The 17,240-nt window shown below is 51.5% G+C and overlaps 1 protein-coding gene across 1 annotated transcript; it reads right to left on the bottom strand.

Annotated features, from left to right (window-relative positions):
• Nucleotides 1-564: 564 nt before the first annotated feature.
• mtmr10 (myotubularin related protein 10) lies at nucleotides 565-17,234 on the bottom strand. The gene is made up of 9 exons (XM_078429732.1): nucleotides 17,212-17,234; nucleotides 16,343-16,431; nucleotides 14,794-14,924; nucleotides 10,843-10,912; nucleotides 9,373-9,443; nucleotides 8,082-8,254; nucleotides 6,452-6,622; nucleotides 5,953-6,132; nucleotides 565-4,154 (listed from the first exon to the last, which is right to left on the bottom strand). The coding sequence occupies exons 2-9, from the start codon at nucleotides 16,429-16,431 to the stop codon at nucleotides 3,567-3,569; spliced, it is 1,473 nt and encodes a 490-aa protein (XP_078285858.1). The 5' UTR covers nucleotides 17,212-17,234; the 3' UTR covers nucleotides 565-3,566.
• Nucleotides 17,235-17,240: the final 6 nt, after the last annotated feature.

Raw genomic sequence — 17,240 nt, 5'->3', positions numbered from 1 at the left:
TTGTAACAGTTTAAAAAATACTCAATATTAAAAAATATTTTTAAACCATAATGCGTTAAAAATGCCTTTGAGAAACCAAACTATTAAACCACTAACAACAATACATTAAAATATCTGACCTTTTTGCTCCTCTCTCTTGGCAAGTAATCTCCAAACAAATGAATGTACATTGGTGGGAAATCCTAGCGCAATAGACATGAACTGTTGGATCCACTGGAAATCCCGTGACAGCCTGGAATGCAGATGTGCCCACACCTGTCACAAACAGCCCACATCTGGCAGGTTAATACACTGACTTACCTGAACACATTGGATGGAACTGCAGATGCTGGTTTAAACCGTAAAGGCAAAGCTGGAGTAACTCAGCGGGTCAGACAAACCGCCCTCAGCCAGACCAGACTGCCCTGTGGTCAGTAGCCAAGGGTCGTACCTGGGCTCCCCCCCCACCCACCCCCACTGCTCTTCACCTGGGATCGACATAGCGGAGTAATTAAACACAAAACCACAAGTCTGTGATATACGTTATCCTATAGGAGGTTCGGTAAGTAAACGGACTCCAGTAAGAAACACTTACTAATATATTTATTGCTTAAGGCACTCTGGATGAATTGATAAACACGATGGAACTTTGATACATACAAGGCAACACAGGCAAGGTGAACCCACCCCTTCCTCATCCACTCCCAGAAACATGACATTAAATAAAAGCAGGCGTTGAATAAATAGCCAAACACAGAAATAATCAAACTAACAAAAGGCACAAAGTGACAAAATCCACCAGGAATATTTCATGTACTGATTCGCTGGAGGGAATCTGAAGATAAAACAGATCAAAACGGAAGGGTTTAAACTGGTCATACAGCTGTCAAGACACTGTCCAGCCCAGAGTCAGACTGTCCAGACCAGGGTCAGACTGTCCAGACCAGGGTCAGACTGTCCAGACCAGGGTCAGGCACTGTCCAGCCCAGGGTCAGGCACTGTCCAGCCCAGGGCTCCTTGCGTTTCAACTTCTGCAGCAGTCCCAGTATTTATGAATATTTCCCTTGAATCTACACAACTCGATCTCGGATTTGAAACGCTGTAATGATTGATCAAAGAAATGGGTTTCACCACAAACTGATCGTGAGCCATTGCAGATACTTTCTAAACAGTCCCTGTTCAAAGGTTCACACTTGTCTTGTTCGTGCTGTGGTATTGGAGCCAATCCTCTTGGTCTTTCCAGGGTAAATGTTTGGAGATTTTAAGCTCAGGCAGGTGCGACAGGACAGGGAAACGATCACTTCATGTACCTTAAACAAATGCCCACGTCCAACGTAAATAACGAGTGAACTATCTGCAAGTGGTGGAGAGTTATGGGAGAGAACACAACACAAGATTGGCAAAAACTGCGGACAGACAACGCTCGCTGTGAGCTAACGATAGTGCGGTGGAAAATCTCAAACTAAATCCATAGCTAAGAAAACCAGTCTCCTCCAGAGACTGATCAGTTCTGCACCAGTTTTGGTGGCTTTGCTGCTGTTACAGACAGACAGCCCCAGGCTGGTTCTGTACCCTCTCTCCAGCTGCCAGTTGACCCAAACCTGCCCAGCACTTGTTTCAGTTTTCAGAACCTACTTAAATGCTACTGGAGAGAGGGAAGTTGTGATTATAATGAGAGAATCTTGCAGTGGAATCCCAGAGCAAACACATCAGGCGTGAGGGTACGTTATAATGAAGGATCACAATCACTGGCATGAACACTTAGTCCAACATTGTCCTTGCTTATTCAAGAGTTAAAGGCAGTAAAGATAAAGTGCAAACTCAAGTAAGAGCAGATCAGCGGCATTTTTGAGTAAAGTCTGGTTAGTGCTGGGTCAGGATTGTTGCCAGAACTCCATGTCAACCCACCCACCATCCCCGCTCGACCAGCTTTGCAAAGGCTGCATTTAATAAGCAGGAATTTTCCCTATTAACTGCATTCCTTTCTTGATGTCTAAGCAGCTTTTCACATCCAGCGTTTCTGCAAAGATGTAATATTTGGGGCGTTTTCAGCATGCTGATGGACTGGGTGTGAATGTGTGGAGTCCAGGATTCATGGTGCACTGGAGACATGCAGATTTCACATCCTTCCTCACAGTCTCACCCCAACTCCACAGCATTCCCACTCACGTCTAGGCTTACATCACGGACAGTCCCCTGGCACTGACTTCACTCAGGATAATGAGTGCAGTCTGCAACACACAGGTAACGCAGAGGAAACTCCGGTGTAAATAACCTGAAACTGGCCAGACTATTCTCAGCAAGGAGCCTGGCAAAGCTGGCAGCCTTAACTTAAAAAGTAGACACCTTTAGAAAAACTAGTTTAGGCAGACTGCGAGTTCTGACCTTTGGCCAGGTCCAGAGTTGAGACAGAACAGTGTAAGTGGTCAGAGTTACATTGCAATGGTAGTGCACTGTTAGAGTTACATTGCAATGGCAGTGCGACACAGAAAACAACCTCATACTGTTGCCGTGAGCGTGTTTAAAATGGAGTCTGGGCACGGCACGCTTTAGAATTACAAGAGTAGGCACTTAAAGTTGCTCAAGTAAAGTTTCAAATTATTCCCTAGGTGCAAGGGAAGTCAGCACCTTCAGTGACTGTACCCCAGGTAGAGTCACCCTTCAGGGCCTGTACCCCAGGTAGAGTCACACCTTCAGGGCCTGTACCCCAGGTAGAGTCACCCCTTCAGGGCCTGTACCCCAGGTAGAGTCACACCTTCAGGGCCTGTACCCCAGGTAGAGTCACCCCTTCAGGGCCTGTACTGTCAGTGCGTAGGACAGTGGTAACAATAGACCATGTGCTTCGGCTCTGAAATGAGGTGGTCACTGTTCTGTATTTCAGGTCTCATTAGCTAATATGAATGTGCCAGAAGCACTGTGCTGTGTAATGAGCTACGGAGAGCTGTGAGAGGCATCTCTGGCTACAGCAGTGCTGAGGTGTACATTCCTCTACTGTGTATAACCCCACAGTAAGACCCTGTCTCTGGGCATTCAGGACCACTAGAGACAACATCCAGGTGGAGCTGCCAACAGTTGCATTCAACCTGATCAGAAATGGTCTCTCTTTCAATCTACAAAAATACTTTATGCAGGAATAGCTTTTAAAAAAATTATCTGAATGTATGTCAACTCTATGGCAATTAAGGAGAGGGTTTTAGTGCTGCAGAACACCTTGCATTTAGGCACGCAGTGAGATTACAAGCAGTGCAAGGCTTCTGCTGTTGAGGACCTTATTGCAGCCATACAGCAGGCAAACCTCTGACCCATCTCACTGGGCCCAGAGGTACGACCCACTACATCACCCTCGCCTCTTACAAGATCAGAGGTCTGACTTAAAGCAGGCAATCCTGGCAGCTTATTGTGCTTCGAGGAAAGACAGGGTCCACGTGTCTGAAGTCCCCACTGATGTCGATCTTTACAGAGTGCTGTTCCCTTCATCCTTTTCCTCAAAAATATTCGTGCAAATGTCCAATAGGATCACGTTAATACACTCGTTAGGCATCAGTCTGCTCATTAGGTCAGGGCCTCACCGCTGATGGATCATCACCTCAGTCTTCATTGGCCAGAGTTTCTGTGGAAGGCCACATCCTGGCAGCGGTCAGCAGGAATTTGCCGAGTGGCGTCCCCAGAATGCTCCGTCGGCAGAGATTCCCGATGGGCGAGAAGGGGAAGGACGAGGAGAAACAGTGGGGCATTCCCACTTCACCAAAGTCCTCGTTCCGGAAGTACATCCTGGGCTTGTTGGCGTGTGAGCCCGTGAGCAGAGGGTGGTGGTAGTGGCGGAGACAGTTCTGCAGGGTCTCGATGTTGTCAGCCAGCAGTGAGATCTGGTGGAAGGCACTGATGAAACCTCCGTTGGTGATCTGAGCCTCAGGGATCCATCGCAGATAGCACTGCCTCCAGAGCCGGGTGTGAGGGGAGCCCATGTATGGCAAGATCAGTCCGTGCAGGTCCAGGGGCTTCGAGAACCAGTCTCTGAAGCAGCGCTCCACGTACCGATCCAGGCTCTCGTCCAGCTCCAGGTCACGGCTTGGTCTTTGTGTCGTCGAGTTCTTACGCGAGAAGAAGTCCGGCTGATTGCTGAGCTGTCCTTTCTTCACCGTGTACACGGAGCAGATGCACGACGAGAGGTTCTTCTGAGGAATTAAGCACAAAGTAATCGTTATTCTGTGTCCCTGCACCTGGCAACACAAAGTGGTCCCGACAGTGTCCAGCATTCACCACCTGGCCCACAGCAGCTTCTCCAGCTGAAGCCACTGGTCCAGAAACCTGCTGGCTTCTCAGCCCAGGTGTGTGAGGCCACCTTGTTGCCACCCCACCTGTGCTCCTCCACAGTAACCACCCTGCCTCTGTCTTCAGCTCAGGACCCTTCAACTTCAGCCTGAAGAAGGGACCTGACGGGAAATGCCATCTGTCAATTCCCTCCACAGGTGCTGCCTGACCTGCTGAGATCCTCCAGCACTTTGTGTTTGCTAATGATTCCAACATCTGCAGTTCCTTGTGCCTCAGAATTGATCAGGAATGTCATTGACAATAGACCCAGGTTCCCAGAGTACCCACAACCCCAGACACACTCACGTACCAACAACAACGACAATATCGCAACAGGACCTTTAAAGTGGCAAGACATTGCATGACATTGACTGGGTCACCCAGAAGGCAACGGAGTGGAGTTTGTTAAATGTGCCCTTAAACGCAGAGGACCAGACTAGAGGGCGCACAACACCGAACATCCTCTCAGGGAGAGGGGGCACAACACCAAACCTCCTCTCTGGAACACTGACAGGAGTGGCAATGGGGGAGCACTTTGGCATCAGAGTGCGATTAGTTTTAAACCTAAAACTAGTTATGGGGAAGGATAGGACTGGGCAGTAAGGCAGGAACTTGCACCGGCCATTTCATTAAGGCTGCAGGTAAAACACGAGGCTGTTAAAAGTGCAATAGCAACGGTCATCATAGCACGGAAACAGGCCCTTCGGCCCAACTTATCCATGCCAACCGAGATGCCCCATCTATGCCAGACCCATTTGCCAGCATTTGGCCCCATATCTCTCTAAACCTTTCCTATCAATATATCTGACTAAATGTCTTTAAAATGTTGTTATTCTACCTGCTTCAACTACCTCCTCTGGCAGCCCAGACCATTCCATACACCCACCGTCCTTTGAATGAAATGATGCCGTGAGGTACCTATTAAATCTTGCCCTTGTTCCTGTTAGGGTGTAGGGTAAGGCTGGCAGGTTTAGGGTCCTGATTGGTGAGAGATATGAAGAATCTGGTCAGAAGAAAGGAGGGCAAAGGTCTGATTTAGGCAGTTTGGGATCAGGCATATCAGTTGACAAGTACAGGAAATGTACTCAAGTCACTGGATGTATTCAAGAGTTAGATTTAGCTCTTGGGGCTAAAAGAATCAAGGGATGTGGGGAAAATGCAGGAATAGTGTACTGATTCTGGATGATCAGGCATGACCGTATTGAATGGCGGTGCTGGCTCGAAGGGCCGAATGGCCTCCTACTGCACCTACTTTGTATGTTTCTATGTATGAGTGCACGCGAGGGAAATCAGGAGGGCAAAGAGACGGATGGCATGAGATGGATATGGTGACACGGTTCAGGAAAATCACAAGGGATTCTACAGTAAAGGTTGAATATTAGAGCACATTTAAGACGAGAGGGTGAAAGTTTAATGCAGGGTAAGTTTATTTCACACAGAGAGTGATGGGGGTCTAGAATACATTGGCTGGGATGGTGGTGGCAGATGCACTAACGGTGTTGAAAGTTCTCTGGGGTCACTGAAGTTGCAAAAATCTGGTTCGGTTTTACCAGCTGATCAAAGAAAACTCCAGTTAGCAACGTTGAACAAAGCCGATCCTTGCCAGGGATGAGGTGGGTACATGGAGAAACAATCTCACCAGGAGGTTCGAGGCTCTCTCACCTTTGCTTTTTTGAAGGATTTGATTGTCCCATTCTGCACACAGCTGACATTCTTGCCGATGTACAGGGGGTTGTTGAAGAGGGTCAGGTCCTTGTCTGTGAACTGCAGTGACCAGTTCCACACTGGCGGCAGCTCCAGGCACTTCCCTTCACACTGGAGATTATCGTTGGACGCTAAATCCTGCAGAGAATGAGATTAAATACAATGATCACACTTCAAACTGCTGCTGATCAGCACACTTACAAATAGAACACAGAGCAGGACAGGCCCTTCAGCCCACCATATCCGTGCCGAAATGAATGTCAGGTTAAACTAATCTCTGTTTGCATATCCCTCCATATCCTTGTCCCCATCGAAAAGCCTTTTACATGCCATTACCGTATCTGGAGGATAACTACGCGTTCCTTTATTCAACGGTAGCGGGGACAAGCAGGAGAACTACAAGAGGGAGGTGTTCGGGAGGGAGGGAGGGAGGGTGACCAACACATACGGCACTCACCTGGCTCTGCTGCACCTTCTGGTGGTGGCTGTTGAAGAGGAAGGTGCCAAACAGGGAGATCCTGGTGCTGTCGTACAATACGGTCAGGTAGGTCTCAGTGAACTCAAAGGCAGCTGGGAATTGCTGCAGTAACTGCCACACACAATCCAAGAAGAGCAGGAACACGGGACACTGTGGTAGAGACACACTCACATTTACACTGTGGTAGAGACACACCATCACACCTACACTGCGGTACACAAACACACACTTACACTGTGGTACACGACACACTCACCCTTCCACAGGGCACTGTTCGTAAATGCACACTGTTAACCCTTAAACAGTCGCACTACAAGTGAAGATTTCAGTGTCAACTGTCTCATCTCCCATTGCAGCCAAAGGCTTGTGTTATACAAACATCAATAACTTATTGAACAGAGGAAACTGACAAGAATACAAACAGAATCTGCAATAATCATCCTGGTCACAGTCGCTTCTCTGTTATATCCGTGTAAGTGTTTTCTCTCATCATAACCGGCTCTTAAATGAGTAGAGCCCAGGGTGTCCAGAAGCCTCTCCACCTCTCTGCCTCACACCTGCTGTTGTCATTCATCCACATCGATCATTGACTCCCATCCTTGCCAAATGTGTGCCTTGTTCTCTCTTGCACACATTTCTCAGCATTAACTTCCACCCGCCACTTCCCTGCCCAGTCCACAGCCTGTCCATTCATCTCTTTGCTGTCGTTGTCTCAGTCCGTTACGTCTCCACATATTTTGTCATCGGCTAGTTTGGAGGCAATGCCGCGTGCTTCAGACTCCAACTCATCTGTGAATATTGAGTCGAGTGTTTTATTGTCATATGTCCCAGATCGAACAATGAAATTCTTACTTGCAGCAGCTCAACCAAGTGGTATTTATCTAGACTGCACTGGCTTTCCCTAACCAACCCACATGTCCAAGCGACTGATAACTTTGCTGGAATTTTCCATCACTAAGATTGAACTGACCTTTCGGTGGCAACAGACAAGTGCGTGTAGTTAGACCAGTGTTGCACCTGGGTGAACATTGTGATGCTCCAATCCTCAGGCATGTTTGTGTGAGTGTGTGTGATCCTCTGTGTGTGATCCTCTGCCATCCCTCCCTCAGTAGCAGTAGCCTTCCTGGCAACTTTATCAAACACGTCTCTCACCGAGACTCCAGCAGCATCTTCCTTCACAGCATTACCCTCTGATGAGAAGTACTCTGTTACAACCAGTCACTGCTTCCACAAATACATTTCCCTTTGGGTCTCTGACCAATCTCATCTCCTCTGGTACCTCTTTACCTGTTCACATGCCTACAGAATATATTTGGATTGCCTTTTATATTTGCTGCTAGACTTCTCTCACCGCCCACCAAACATGCCGTATATTATCAGCCAGTTGGTGGGATAAGGGGTGAAGATGGAACTGCACTGTACTGGTCCACATTGGCCTGGGTGCTCCTCAGCTGTGGCAGCTCACCCCTGTGTAACCGACCCCTGCTCACAGCCCGGTGCCTCACCCCTCCACTGATGTTCCCAGCAGCTGTTCAGTGACCTGTCTGTTCACAGCCTCTCCCCCTCTGCGGGGATCTACACTCTGCCTCAATGCCAAGGTGATACTCACCTCCTCCTTGTCCGAGTGGCCCAGATGGTTGCAGCGGTCCAGGAAACGATGACCAGCGGCCACCCACTCCTTCTGCACCAGGCTCTGGAACCCCCGGGTGGTGCGGAAATGCGGGTCCAACATCAGCTGCATGACGGAGGCAACCACGCAGCTCAGGTCCCTCCCCTCCTCCTCTGTCAAAGGAACAGTCTGTAACAGCACTGGCTCACCCCACACCGCACACACACACCCCACACTGCACACATGCCCCACACCGCACCACGCACACACGCACCCCACACACACGCACCCCACACACGCACCCACCCCACACATACCTACCTCACACACACACACCTCCTCTGCCAAAGGAACAGTCTGTAACAGCACTGGCTCACCCCACGCTACACACACACCCCCCACACCGCACACACGCACCTACCCCACATACCTACCTCACACACACACACCTCCTCTACCAACGGAACAGTCTGTAACAGTACTGACTCACCCCACACCGCACCACGCACGCACACACCCCACATCGCACACACACCTACCTCACACACACACACCTCACACACACACACCGCACACACACACCTCCTCTGCCAACGGAACAGTCTGTAACAGCACTGGCTCACCCCACACTGCACACACACGCACCGCACACACCTACCCCACACACACACACATACCTCCTCCCTTCCCCGCCCACACCTGGTACACCACACACACACCATCTACAACACCTCCTCCTTATCCCACCTGCCTGCACTGCACCTCACACACACCTTTTCCCCAATATCACTTGTCAACCGTTCCTCAATCTCGCCAGCATCACCCTTCACCCTGACAGGGATATGTCAGCCCTGAACTCTTGCTTTTTCTCTTTTAAAAGCATCCTACCTTTGGTTTAGGTTAATTTATGTCATGTGCAGTGAAAAGCTTTAGTTTGCGTGTTATCCAAAGAAAAATACTAGATGTGAATCCGACCAAGCCACCCAGTGTTCAGATTAAGAATGAAGGATAAAGTGCAAAAATATAACTATGAATATAAATATAAAGTCTGATAAAGTCCAGTTAAACCTCCCGTGGCCTGAAAACAGCCTCCAATCAACGTTGAGTTTCTGTCATCACAATTATACTTCCCCCAACATAGACTCAGGGCCCAGTCGCCCATCCCACAACGATTCCACACGTGTTAACCACACCCATGTACAACCTACAACATGCCACACCCGCTGTTAACCACAACCATGTACAACTTACAACATACAACACACGTTAACTATAATAATGCATTACTTACCTTGAAGGATGACAGAAATATTCTTGTTGTACATCCACTGGGTGAGCTCAGCAGAGTGTTTGAGGAACAGTCTGTGGACAGATGGACACACGTTGTTGGTACGACAAAGCACCCGGTCAGACAGCCCTGTGGATGCTGGGGAGAGGGGCGACGTGGGGGAGAGGGGTGTGGGGGAGAGAGGGGTGTGGGGGAGAGAGGGGTGTGGGGGAGAGAGGTGTGTGGGGGAGAGAAGGGTGTGGGGGAGAGGGGTGTGGGGGAGAGAGGGGTGTGGGGGAGAGAGGGGTGTGGGGGAGAGGGGTGACATGGGGGAGAGGGGTGTGGGGGAGAGGGGTGTGGGGGAGAGAGGGGTGTGGGGGAGAGAAGGGTGTGGGGGAGAGAAGGGTGTGGGGGAGAGAGGGGTGTGGGGGAGAGAAGGGTGTGGGGGAGAGAAGGGTGTGGGGGAGAGAGGGGTGTGGGGGAGAGAGGGGTGTGGGGGAGAGAGGGGTGTGGGGGAGAGAAGGGTGTGGGGGAGAGAAGGGTGTGGGGGAGAGGGGTGTGGGGGAGAGAAGGGTGTGGGGGAGAGAAGGGTGTGGGGGAGAGAAGGGTGTGGGGGAGAGAAGGGTGTGGGGGAGAGAAGGGTGTGGGGGAGAGAAGGGTGTGGGGGAGAGAAGGGTGTGGGGGAGAGAGGGATGTGGGGGAGAGAAGGGTGTGGGGGAGAGGGGTGTGGGGGAGAGAGGGGTGTGGGGGAGAGGGGTGTGGGGGAGAGAAGGGTGTGGGGGAGAGAAGGGTGTGGGGGAGAGAAGGGTGTGGGGGAGAGAAGGGTGTGGGGGAGAGAAGGGTGTGGGGGAGAGGGGTGTGGGGGAGAGAGGGGTGTGGGGGAGAGGGGTGTGGGGGAGAGAAGGGTGTGGGGGAGAGAAGGGTGTGGGGGAGAGAAGGGTGTGGGGGAGAGAAGGGTGTGGGGGAGAGAAGGGTGTGGGGGAGAGAGGGATGTGGGGGAGAGAGGGATGTGGGGGGAGAGGGGTGTGGGGGAGAGAAGGGTGTGGGGGAGAGAGGGGTGTGGGGGAGAGAAGGGTGTGGGGGAGAGAGGGGTGTGGGGGAGAGAGGGGTGTGGGGGAGAGAGGGGTGTGGGGGAGAGGGGTGTGGGGGAGAGAAGGGTGTGGGGGAGAGAGGGATGTGGGGGAGAGAGGGATGTGGGGGAGAGAGGGATGTGGGGGAGAGAGGGGTGTGGGGGAGAGAAGGGTGTGGGGGAGAGAAGGGTGTGGGGGAGAGAAGGGTGTGGGGGAGAGAAGGGTGTGGGGGAGAGAAGGGTGTGGGGGAGAGAAGGGTGTGGGGGAGAGAAGGGTGTGGGGGAGAGGGGTGTGGGGGAGAGAGGGGTGTGGGGGAGAGGGGCGACGTGGGGGAGAGGGGGGTGTGGAATCGCCCACACCCTTCCCGCCCCACATTTCCTCCTTCTCCCTCCCCCCCCCCCCCCCGCCTGCTCCCTGTTCTCACCTGACATATTCCAACCACCGTGTGTTCTCTAGAGATGACAGCCACTTCTCATCCGTTTCTTCAAATGAATCTAAATGTGACAGATTACATTTGATACAATTACATCGCAACCAAAATGCTGTGCAGCCATCTCAGATCTCGGGGGGGGTTTGGATGGACAACATGGACAAGGGCAGCCAGCACAGGCAACACCATAAACTGTACATTCCTAGTCCCACCCCAGGCTGACTGGGCGTTGCTGCCTCTTGGGAGCTGTCGGGGCAGAAGACGCTTCCAGTCCGAGCGGCGGACAGGTTGGCGGCTCTAATCCAGGCAAGGAGACTCGACCGGGGAGACCGAAGTCAGGAAGAGCCATAGTAGTGGGTGACTCCATTATCCGAGGTACGGACAGCAGATTCTGTGGCGGCAGGCGGGACTCGAGGATGGTCTGTTGCCTCCCTGGTGCCAGGGTTCAAGACATCACGGAGCGGCTTCAGAACATCCTGGCGAGGGAAGGCGATCAACCGGATGTAGTTGTGCACGTGGGCACGAACGACGTCGGGAGGAAGAGGGAGGAGATACTGCAACGTGAGTTTAGAGAGTTAGGAAGATGACTGAGAAGTAGGACGTCGAGGGTGGTTGTCTCTGGACTGCTACCTTTACCTCGTGCTGGTGAGGGCAGGAACAGAGAGATCGGGGATATAAATGTATGGCTGAGTGGCTGGTGCAGGGAGCAGGGATTTAGATTTCTAGACCACTGGGATCTCTTCTGGGGTAGGGGTGACCTGTACAAAAGGGACGGGTTACACTTTAACAGCAGGGGGACAAACATTCTGGCAGGCAGATTTGTTAGTGTTACACGTGTGGCTTTAAACTAAGTAGTGGGGGGGAGGGGTTGACAAACTGGGAATATGAAGATGGAGTTAAAGGGGAAGCGAATACAGGAGAAATTGCAAAGGACTCTCGAATAAATGGGAAGGGAAGTTCTAGATGGGATAAGAGAGTAAGGTCAGGGCCAATTGTGACCGGTGTGAGAGGGGAGGTGAATACAGAAGTTAAAGTGTTGTATTTAAATGCGCAAAGTATAAAAAATAAAGTGGATGAGCTTGAGGCTCAGTTAGTCATGGGCAAGTATGATGTTGTAGGGATCACTGAGACATGGCTACAAGAGGACCAGGGCTGGGAACTGAATATTTAGGGGTACACAACGTATAGAAAAGACAGACAGGTGGGCAGAGGGGGTGGGGTTGCTCTGTTGGTAAGGAATGATATTCAGTCCCTTGCAAGGGGTGACATAGAATCAAGAGATGTAGAATCAGTATGGATAGAAATGAGGAATTGTAAGGGTAAAAAGACCCTAATGGGAGTCATCTACAGGCCCCCAAACAGTAGCCTCGACATAGGGTGCAAGTTGAATCAAGAGCTAAAATTGGCATGTTGCAAATGTAATGCTACGGTGGTTATGAGAGATTTCAACATGCAGGTAGACTGGGAAAATCAGGTTGGTAATGGACCCCAGGAAAAAGAGTTTGTGGAGTGTCTCCGAGATGGATTCTTAGAACAGCTTGTACTGGAGCCTACCAGGGAGAAGGCAATTCTGGATTTAGTGTTGTGTAATGAACCCGATCTGATAAGGGGACTCGAAGTAAAAGAACCATTAGGATGCAGTGATCACAATATGATAAGTTTTACTCTACAAATTGAGAGGGAGAAGGGAAAATCGGAAGTGTCAGTATTACAGTATAGCAAAGGGAATTACAGAGGCATGAGCTGGACAGATTTGACTGGAAGGAGGCCCTAGCAGGGAAGACGGTGGAACAGCAATGGCAGGTATTCCTGGGAATAATGCAGAAGTTGCAGGATCAATTTATCCCAAAGAGGAGGAAAGATTCTAAGGGGAGTAAGAGGCACCCGTGGCTGACAAGGGAAGTCAAGGACAGCATAAAAATAAAAGGGAAGTATAACATAGCAAAGAAGAGTGGGAAGCCAGAGGATTGGGACTCTTTTAAAGAGCAACAGAAGATGACTAAGAAGGCAATACGGGGAGAAAAGATGAGGTACGAGGGTAAGCTAGCCAATAATATAAAGGAGGATAGTAAAAGCTTTTTTAGGTATGTGAAGAGGAAAAAAATAGTCAAGGCAAATGTGGGTCCCTTGAAGACAGAAACAGGGGAATTTATTATGGGGAACAAGGAAATGGCAGACGAGTTGAACCGGTACTTTGTTTGTATCTTCCTTAGTGAAGACAGATCCAATCTCCCAGATATTCTAGTGGCAAGAGATCCTAGGGTGACGGAGGAACTGAAGGAGATTCACATTAGGCAGGAAATGGTGTTGGGTAGACTGATGGGACTGAAGGCTGATAAATCCCCAGGGCCTGATGGTCTGCATCCCAGAGTACTTAAGGAGGTGGCTCGAGAAATTGTGGACGCATTGGTGATCAGTTTCCAATGTTCTATAGATTCAGGATTAGTTCCTGTGGATTGGAGGGTAGCTAATGTTATCCCACTTTTTAAGAAAGGAGGGAGAGAGAAAACCGGGAAATTATAGACCGGTTAGTCTGACATCAGTGGTGGGGAAGATGCTGGAGTTAATTATAAAAGACGAAATTGCAGAGTATTTGGATAGCAGTAACAGGATCGTTCCGAGTCAGCATGGATTTACGAAGGGGAAATCATGCTTAACTAATCTTCTGGAATTTTTTGAGGATGTAACTAGGAAAATTGACAGGGGAGAGCCGGTGGATGTGGTGTACCTCGACTTTCAGAAAGTCTTCGACAAGGTCCCACATAGGAGATTAGTGGGCAAAATTAGAGCATATGGTATTGGGGGTAGGGTACTGACATGGATAGAATATTGGTTGGCAGACAGAAAGCAAAGAGTGGGGATAAATGGGTCCCTTTCAGAATGGCAGGCAGTGACATTAATGACTTGGATGAAGGGATTAAAAGTACCATTAGCAAATTTGCAGATGATACAAAGCTGGGTGGTAGCGTGAACTGTGAGGAAGATGCTATGAGGTTGCAGGGTGACTTGGACAGGTTGTGTGAGTGGGCGGATGCATGGCAGATGCAGTTTAATGTGGATAAGTGTGAGGTTATCCACTTTGGTGGTAAGAATAGGAAGGCAGATTATTATCTGAATGGTGTCAAGTTCGGAAAAGGGGACGTACAACGAGATCTGGGTGTCCTAGTGCATCAGTCACTGAAAGAAAGCATGCAGGTACAGCAGGCAGTGAAGAAAGTCAATGGAATGTTGGCCTTCATAACAAGAGGAGTTGAGTATAGGAGCAAAGAGGTCCTTCTGCAGTTGTATAGGGCCCTAGTGAGACCGCACCTGGAGTACTGTGTGCAGTTTTGGTCTCCAAATTTGAGGAAGGATATTCTTGCTATTGATGGCGTGCAACATAGGTTTACTAGGGTAATTCCCTGAATGGTGGGACTGTCATATATTGAAAGACTGGAGCGGCTAGGCTTGTATACACTGGAATTTAGAAGGATCAGAGGGGATCTTATCGAAACATATAAGATTATTAAGGGGTTGGACACGTTCGAGACAGGAAACATGTTCCCAATGTTGGGGGAGTCCAGAACCAGGGGTCACAGTTTAAGAATAAGGGGTAGGCCATTTAGAACGGAGATGAAGAAAAACTTTTTCAGTTAGAGAGTTGTGAATCTGTGGAATTCTCTGCCTCAGAAGGCAGTGGAGGCCAATTCTCTGAATGCATTCAAGAGAGAGCTGGATAGAGCTCTTAAGGATAGCGGAATCAGCTGTGAACCTCCCATCACATGCCTGACGTCCAACTATCACAGGGCAAGCAGCCACGACCAGAACACACAAATGGTGTACGATCAGCTGCAACAACTCACAAAAACCAATCTCACCACAACTCACAACTCACAATGACTTGGTGGGATGGGTGATGCGAAACAGATGCTGGAATGTAAGGGGGTCGTTGGAATCACAGCTCACCATTGATACACAGCTGCTTTAGCCTGACCAGTGCAGCCTGCACCTCCAGCACTCTGGGCAAACTCTTGTCCAGATCTGACTTAAAGACCCCACTCTTGTCAGGGTGACTCTGGGCGATCGCCTGCAGCATCCTAACAGAAAGGAAGAAAGGTTCATTGACAAAGTCACATCAGGGACTGTACCCCAGGTAGACTCACACCTTCAGGGACTGAACCCCAGGTAGACTCACACCTTCAGGGACTGTACCCCAGGTAGACAGCACTTTCTACGACAAAGCTTTCTTGGTGAGTTTGCCAGATTTGCATGTTGGTTGCCTCCATTACAAGGCAAGGATGAATAATCAGATGCTGCAAAAAAAAGGCCAGTAGGAACAGTGGGTCAGACTGCATCTGTGGAAACAAACCAACGCTTGACGTTTCGGGTTGAGACCCCACAACCAGGCCATCCAATCCTGATCCAGTCTTTCCCTCTCACTGAATTCCTCCAGTGTCGGTTTTTAGCTCCAGATCACTCGTGTGCTTGTAATCAGCTGACATTCCAGGTCCAGGCGGACAGGGTGAGTGGGGGTAGGGTGGGTGGGGTCGGACAGGGTGAGTGGGGGTAGGGTGGGTGGGGGCGGACAGGGTGAGTGGGGGTAGGGTGGGTGGGTGGGGCGCGGACAGGGTGAATGGGGGTAGGGTGGGTGGGTGGGGGCGGACAGGGTGAGTGGGGGTAGGGTGGGGGCGGACAGGGTGAGTGGGGGTAGGGTGGGTGGGTGCGGACAGGGTGAGTGGGGGTAGGGTGGGTGGGGGCGGACAGGGTGAGTGGGGGTAGGGTGGGTGGGGACAGGGTGAGTGGGGACAGGGTGAGTGGGGGTTGGGTGGGTGGGTGGGGACAGGGTGGGTGGGGACAGGGTGGGTGGGGACAGGGTGAGTGGGGGTTGGATGGGTGGGTGGGGACAGGGTGAGTGGGGGTAGGGTGGGTGGGGACAGGGTGAGTGGGGGTAGGGTGGGTGGGGACAGGGTGAGTGGGGGTAGGGTGGGTGGGTGGGGATAGGGTGAGTGGGGGTAGGGTGGGTGGGGACAGGGTGAGTGGGGGTAGGGTGGGTGGGTGGGGACAGGGTGGGTGGGGACAGGGTGAGTGGGGACAGGGTGAGTGGGGTAGGGTGGGTGGGGACAGGGTGAGTGGGGACAGGGTGAGTGGGGGTAGGGTGAGTGGGGGTAGGGTGGGTGGGTGGGGACAGGGTGGGTGGGGACAGGGTGGGTGGGGACAGGGTGAGTGGGGGTAGGGTGGGTGGGTGGGGACAGGGTGAGTGGGGACAGGGTGAGTGGGGGTAGGGTGGGTGAGTGGGGGTAGGGTGGGTGGGTGGGGACAGGGTGAGTGGGGACAGGGTGAGTGGGGACAGGGTGAGTGGGGGCAGGGTGAGTGGGGGTAGGGTGAGTGGGGGGTAGGGTGGGTGGGGACAGGGTGAGTGGGGGTAGGGTGGGTGGGTGGGGACAGGGTGAGTGGGGGTAGGGTGGGTGGGGACAGGGTGAGTGGGGACAGGGTGGGTGGGACACCACCTCCCTACCTTCTATCGTGTTTCCGCAGCTGCATGCCCGGTTTAATGTTGGCCATACGCACCAGTGCACAGCCGGTCCAATGATGCCAACACCACATCTGCAACAAAGCAGGCGGAACCATCAGCCTCCCCCTCCAGCACAAACACTGCTCCTAATCACCACCCGCTCACCTGTGTGTGTAGGCGGACCCCGCCACACCTGGACCCCGCCACACCTGGACCCCGCCACACCTGGACCACGCCACACCTGGACCCCGCCACACCTGGATGGCTTTGCTGGCTCAGCAATTGTGTTGTAAATTATTTTCTCGTTACATAAGGAAGGGATTGTTTGGGCAGAGCTCAAACCACCAGTGCCAGCAGCGCAAAGGTTCCATCCCATCCAGGTGCCGTCCGTCTCACTGGCTACTGACCAGTCTGCTTCACACTTCATCTTTCTCAAGTAACAAGCAGCTTGTTTAGCTCTCAATGCCCCGCGGTCCCATTGCTGTTACCATCTCACCCCCACCTGTGCCACCAGTAACCTCCCAACCAACACGTCTGAGCTCCGGATAAAACCCACCATCACAGGGAGAACGCACACACCAGACGCTAGGGTCAAACCTAGGCCACCGGAGCTGTGGGGCAGCTGCACTACCTGCTGTGCCAAGAAACCACGATACAGGCCTGTTCTCCATGAATCTGTCTCTCAGACTGAACGGTGGTGCGGCAGCGCACTGATGCATGTTCACAGTTAATTACAGACGATGCTGCTCCACCACCCAAACAATCCAGTCCCGTGTTGGCCACACACTGCACTGGACCCCACTTGTACTGAAGCGGATTGAGGCGCCCGTCCACAGTCTCCAAAACCCCCTGTAAATAACGACCACACTCACCGGGATACGGGCTCCATTGAAAGAAGGAG

Source organism: Rhinoraja longicauda, chromosome 38 (assembly GCF_053455715.1).
Source record: "Rhinoraja longicauda isolate Sanriku21f chromosome 38, sRhiLon1.1, whole genome shotgun sequence".
Lineage (NCBI taxonomy): Eukaryota > Metazoa > Chordata > Chondrichthyes > Rajiformes > Arhynchobatidae > Rhinoraja > Rhinoraja longicauda.
The sequence above is the reverse complement of the archived record's forward strand: the minus strand, read 5'-3'. Positions and strand labels throughout refer to the sequence as shown.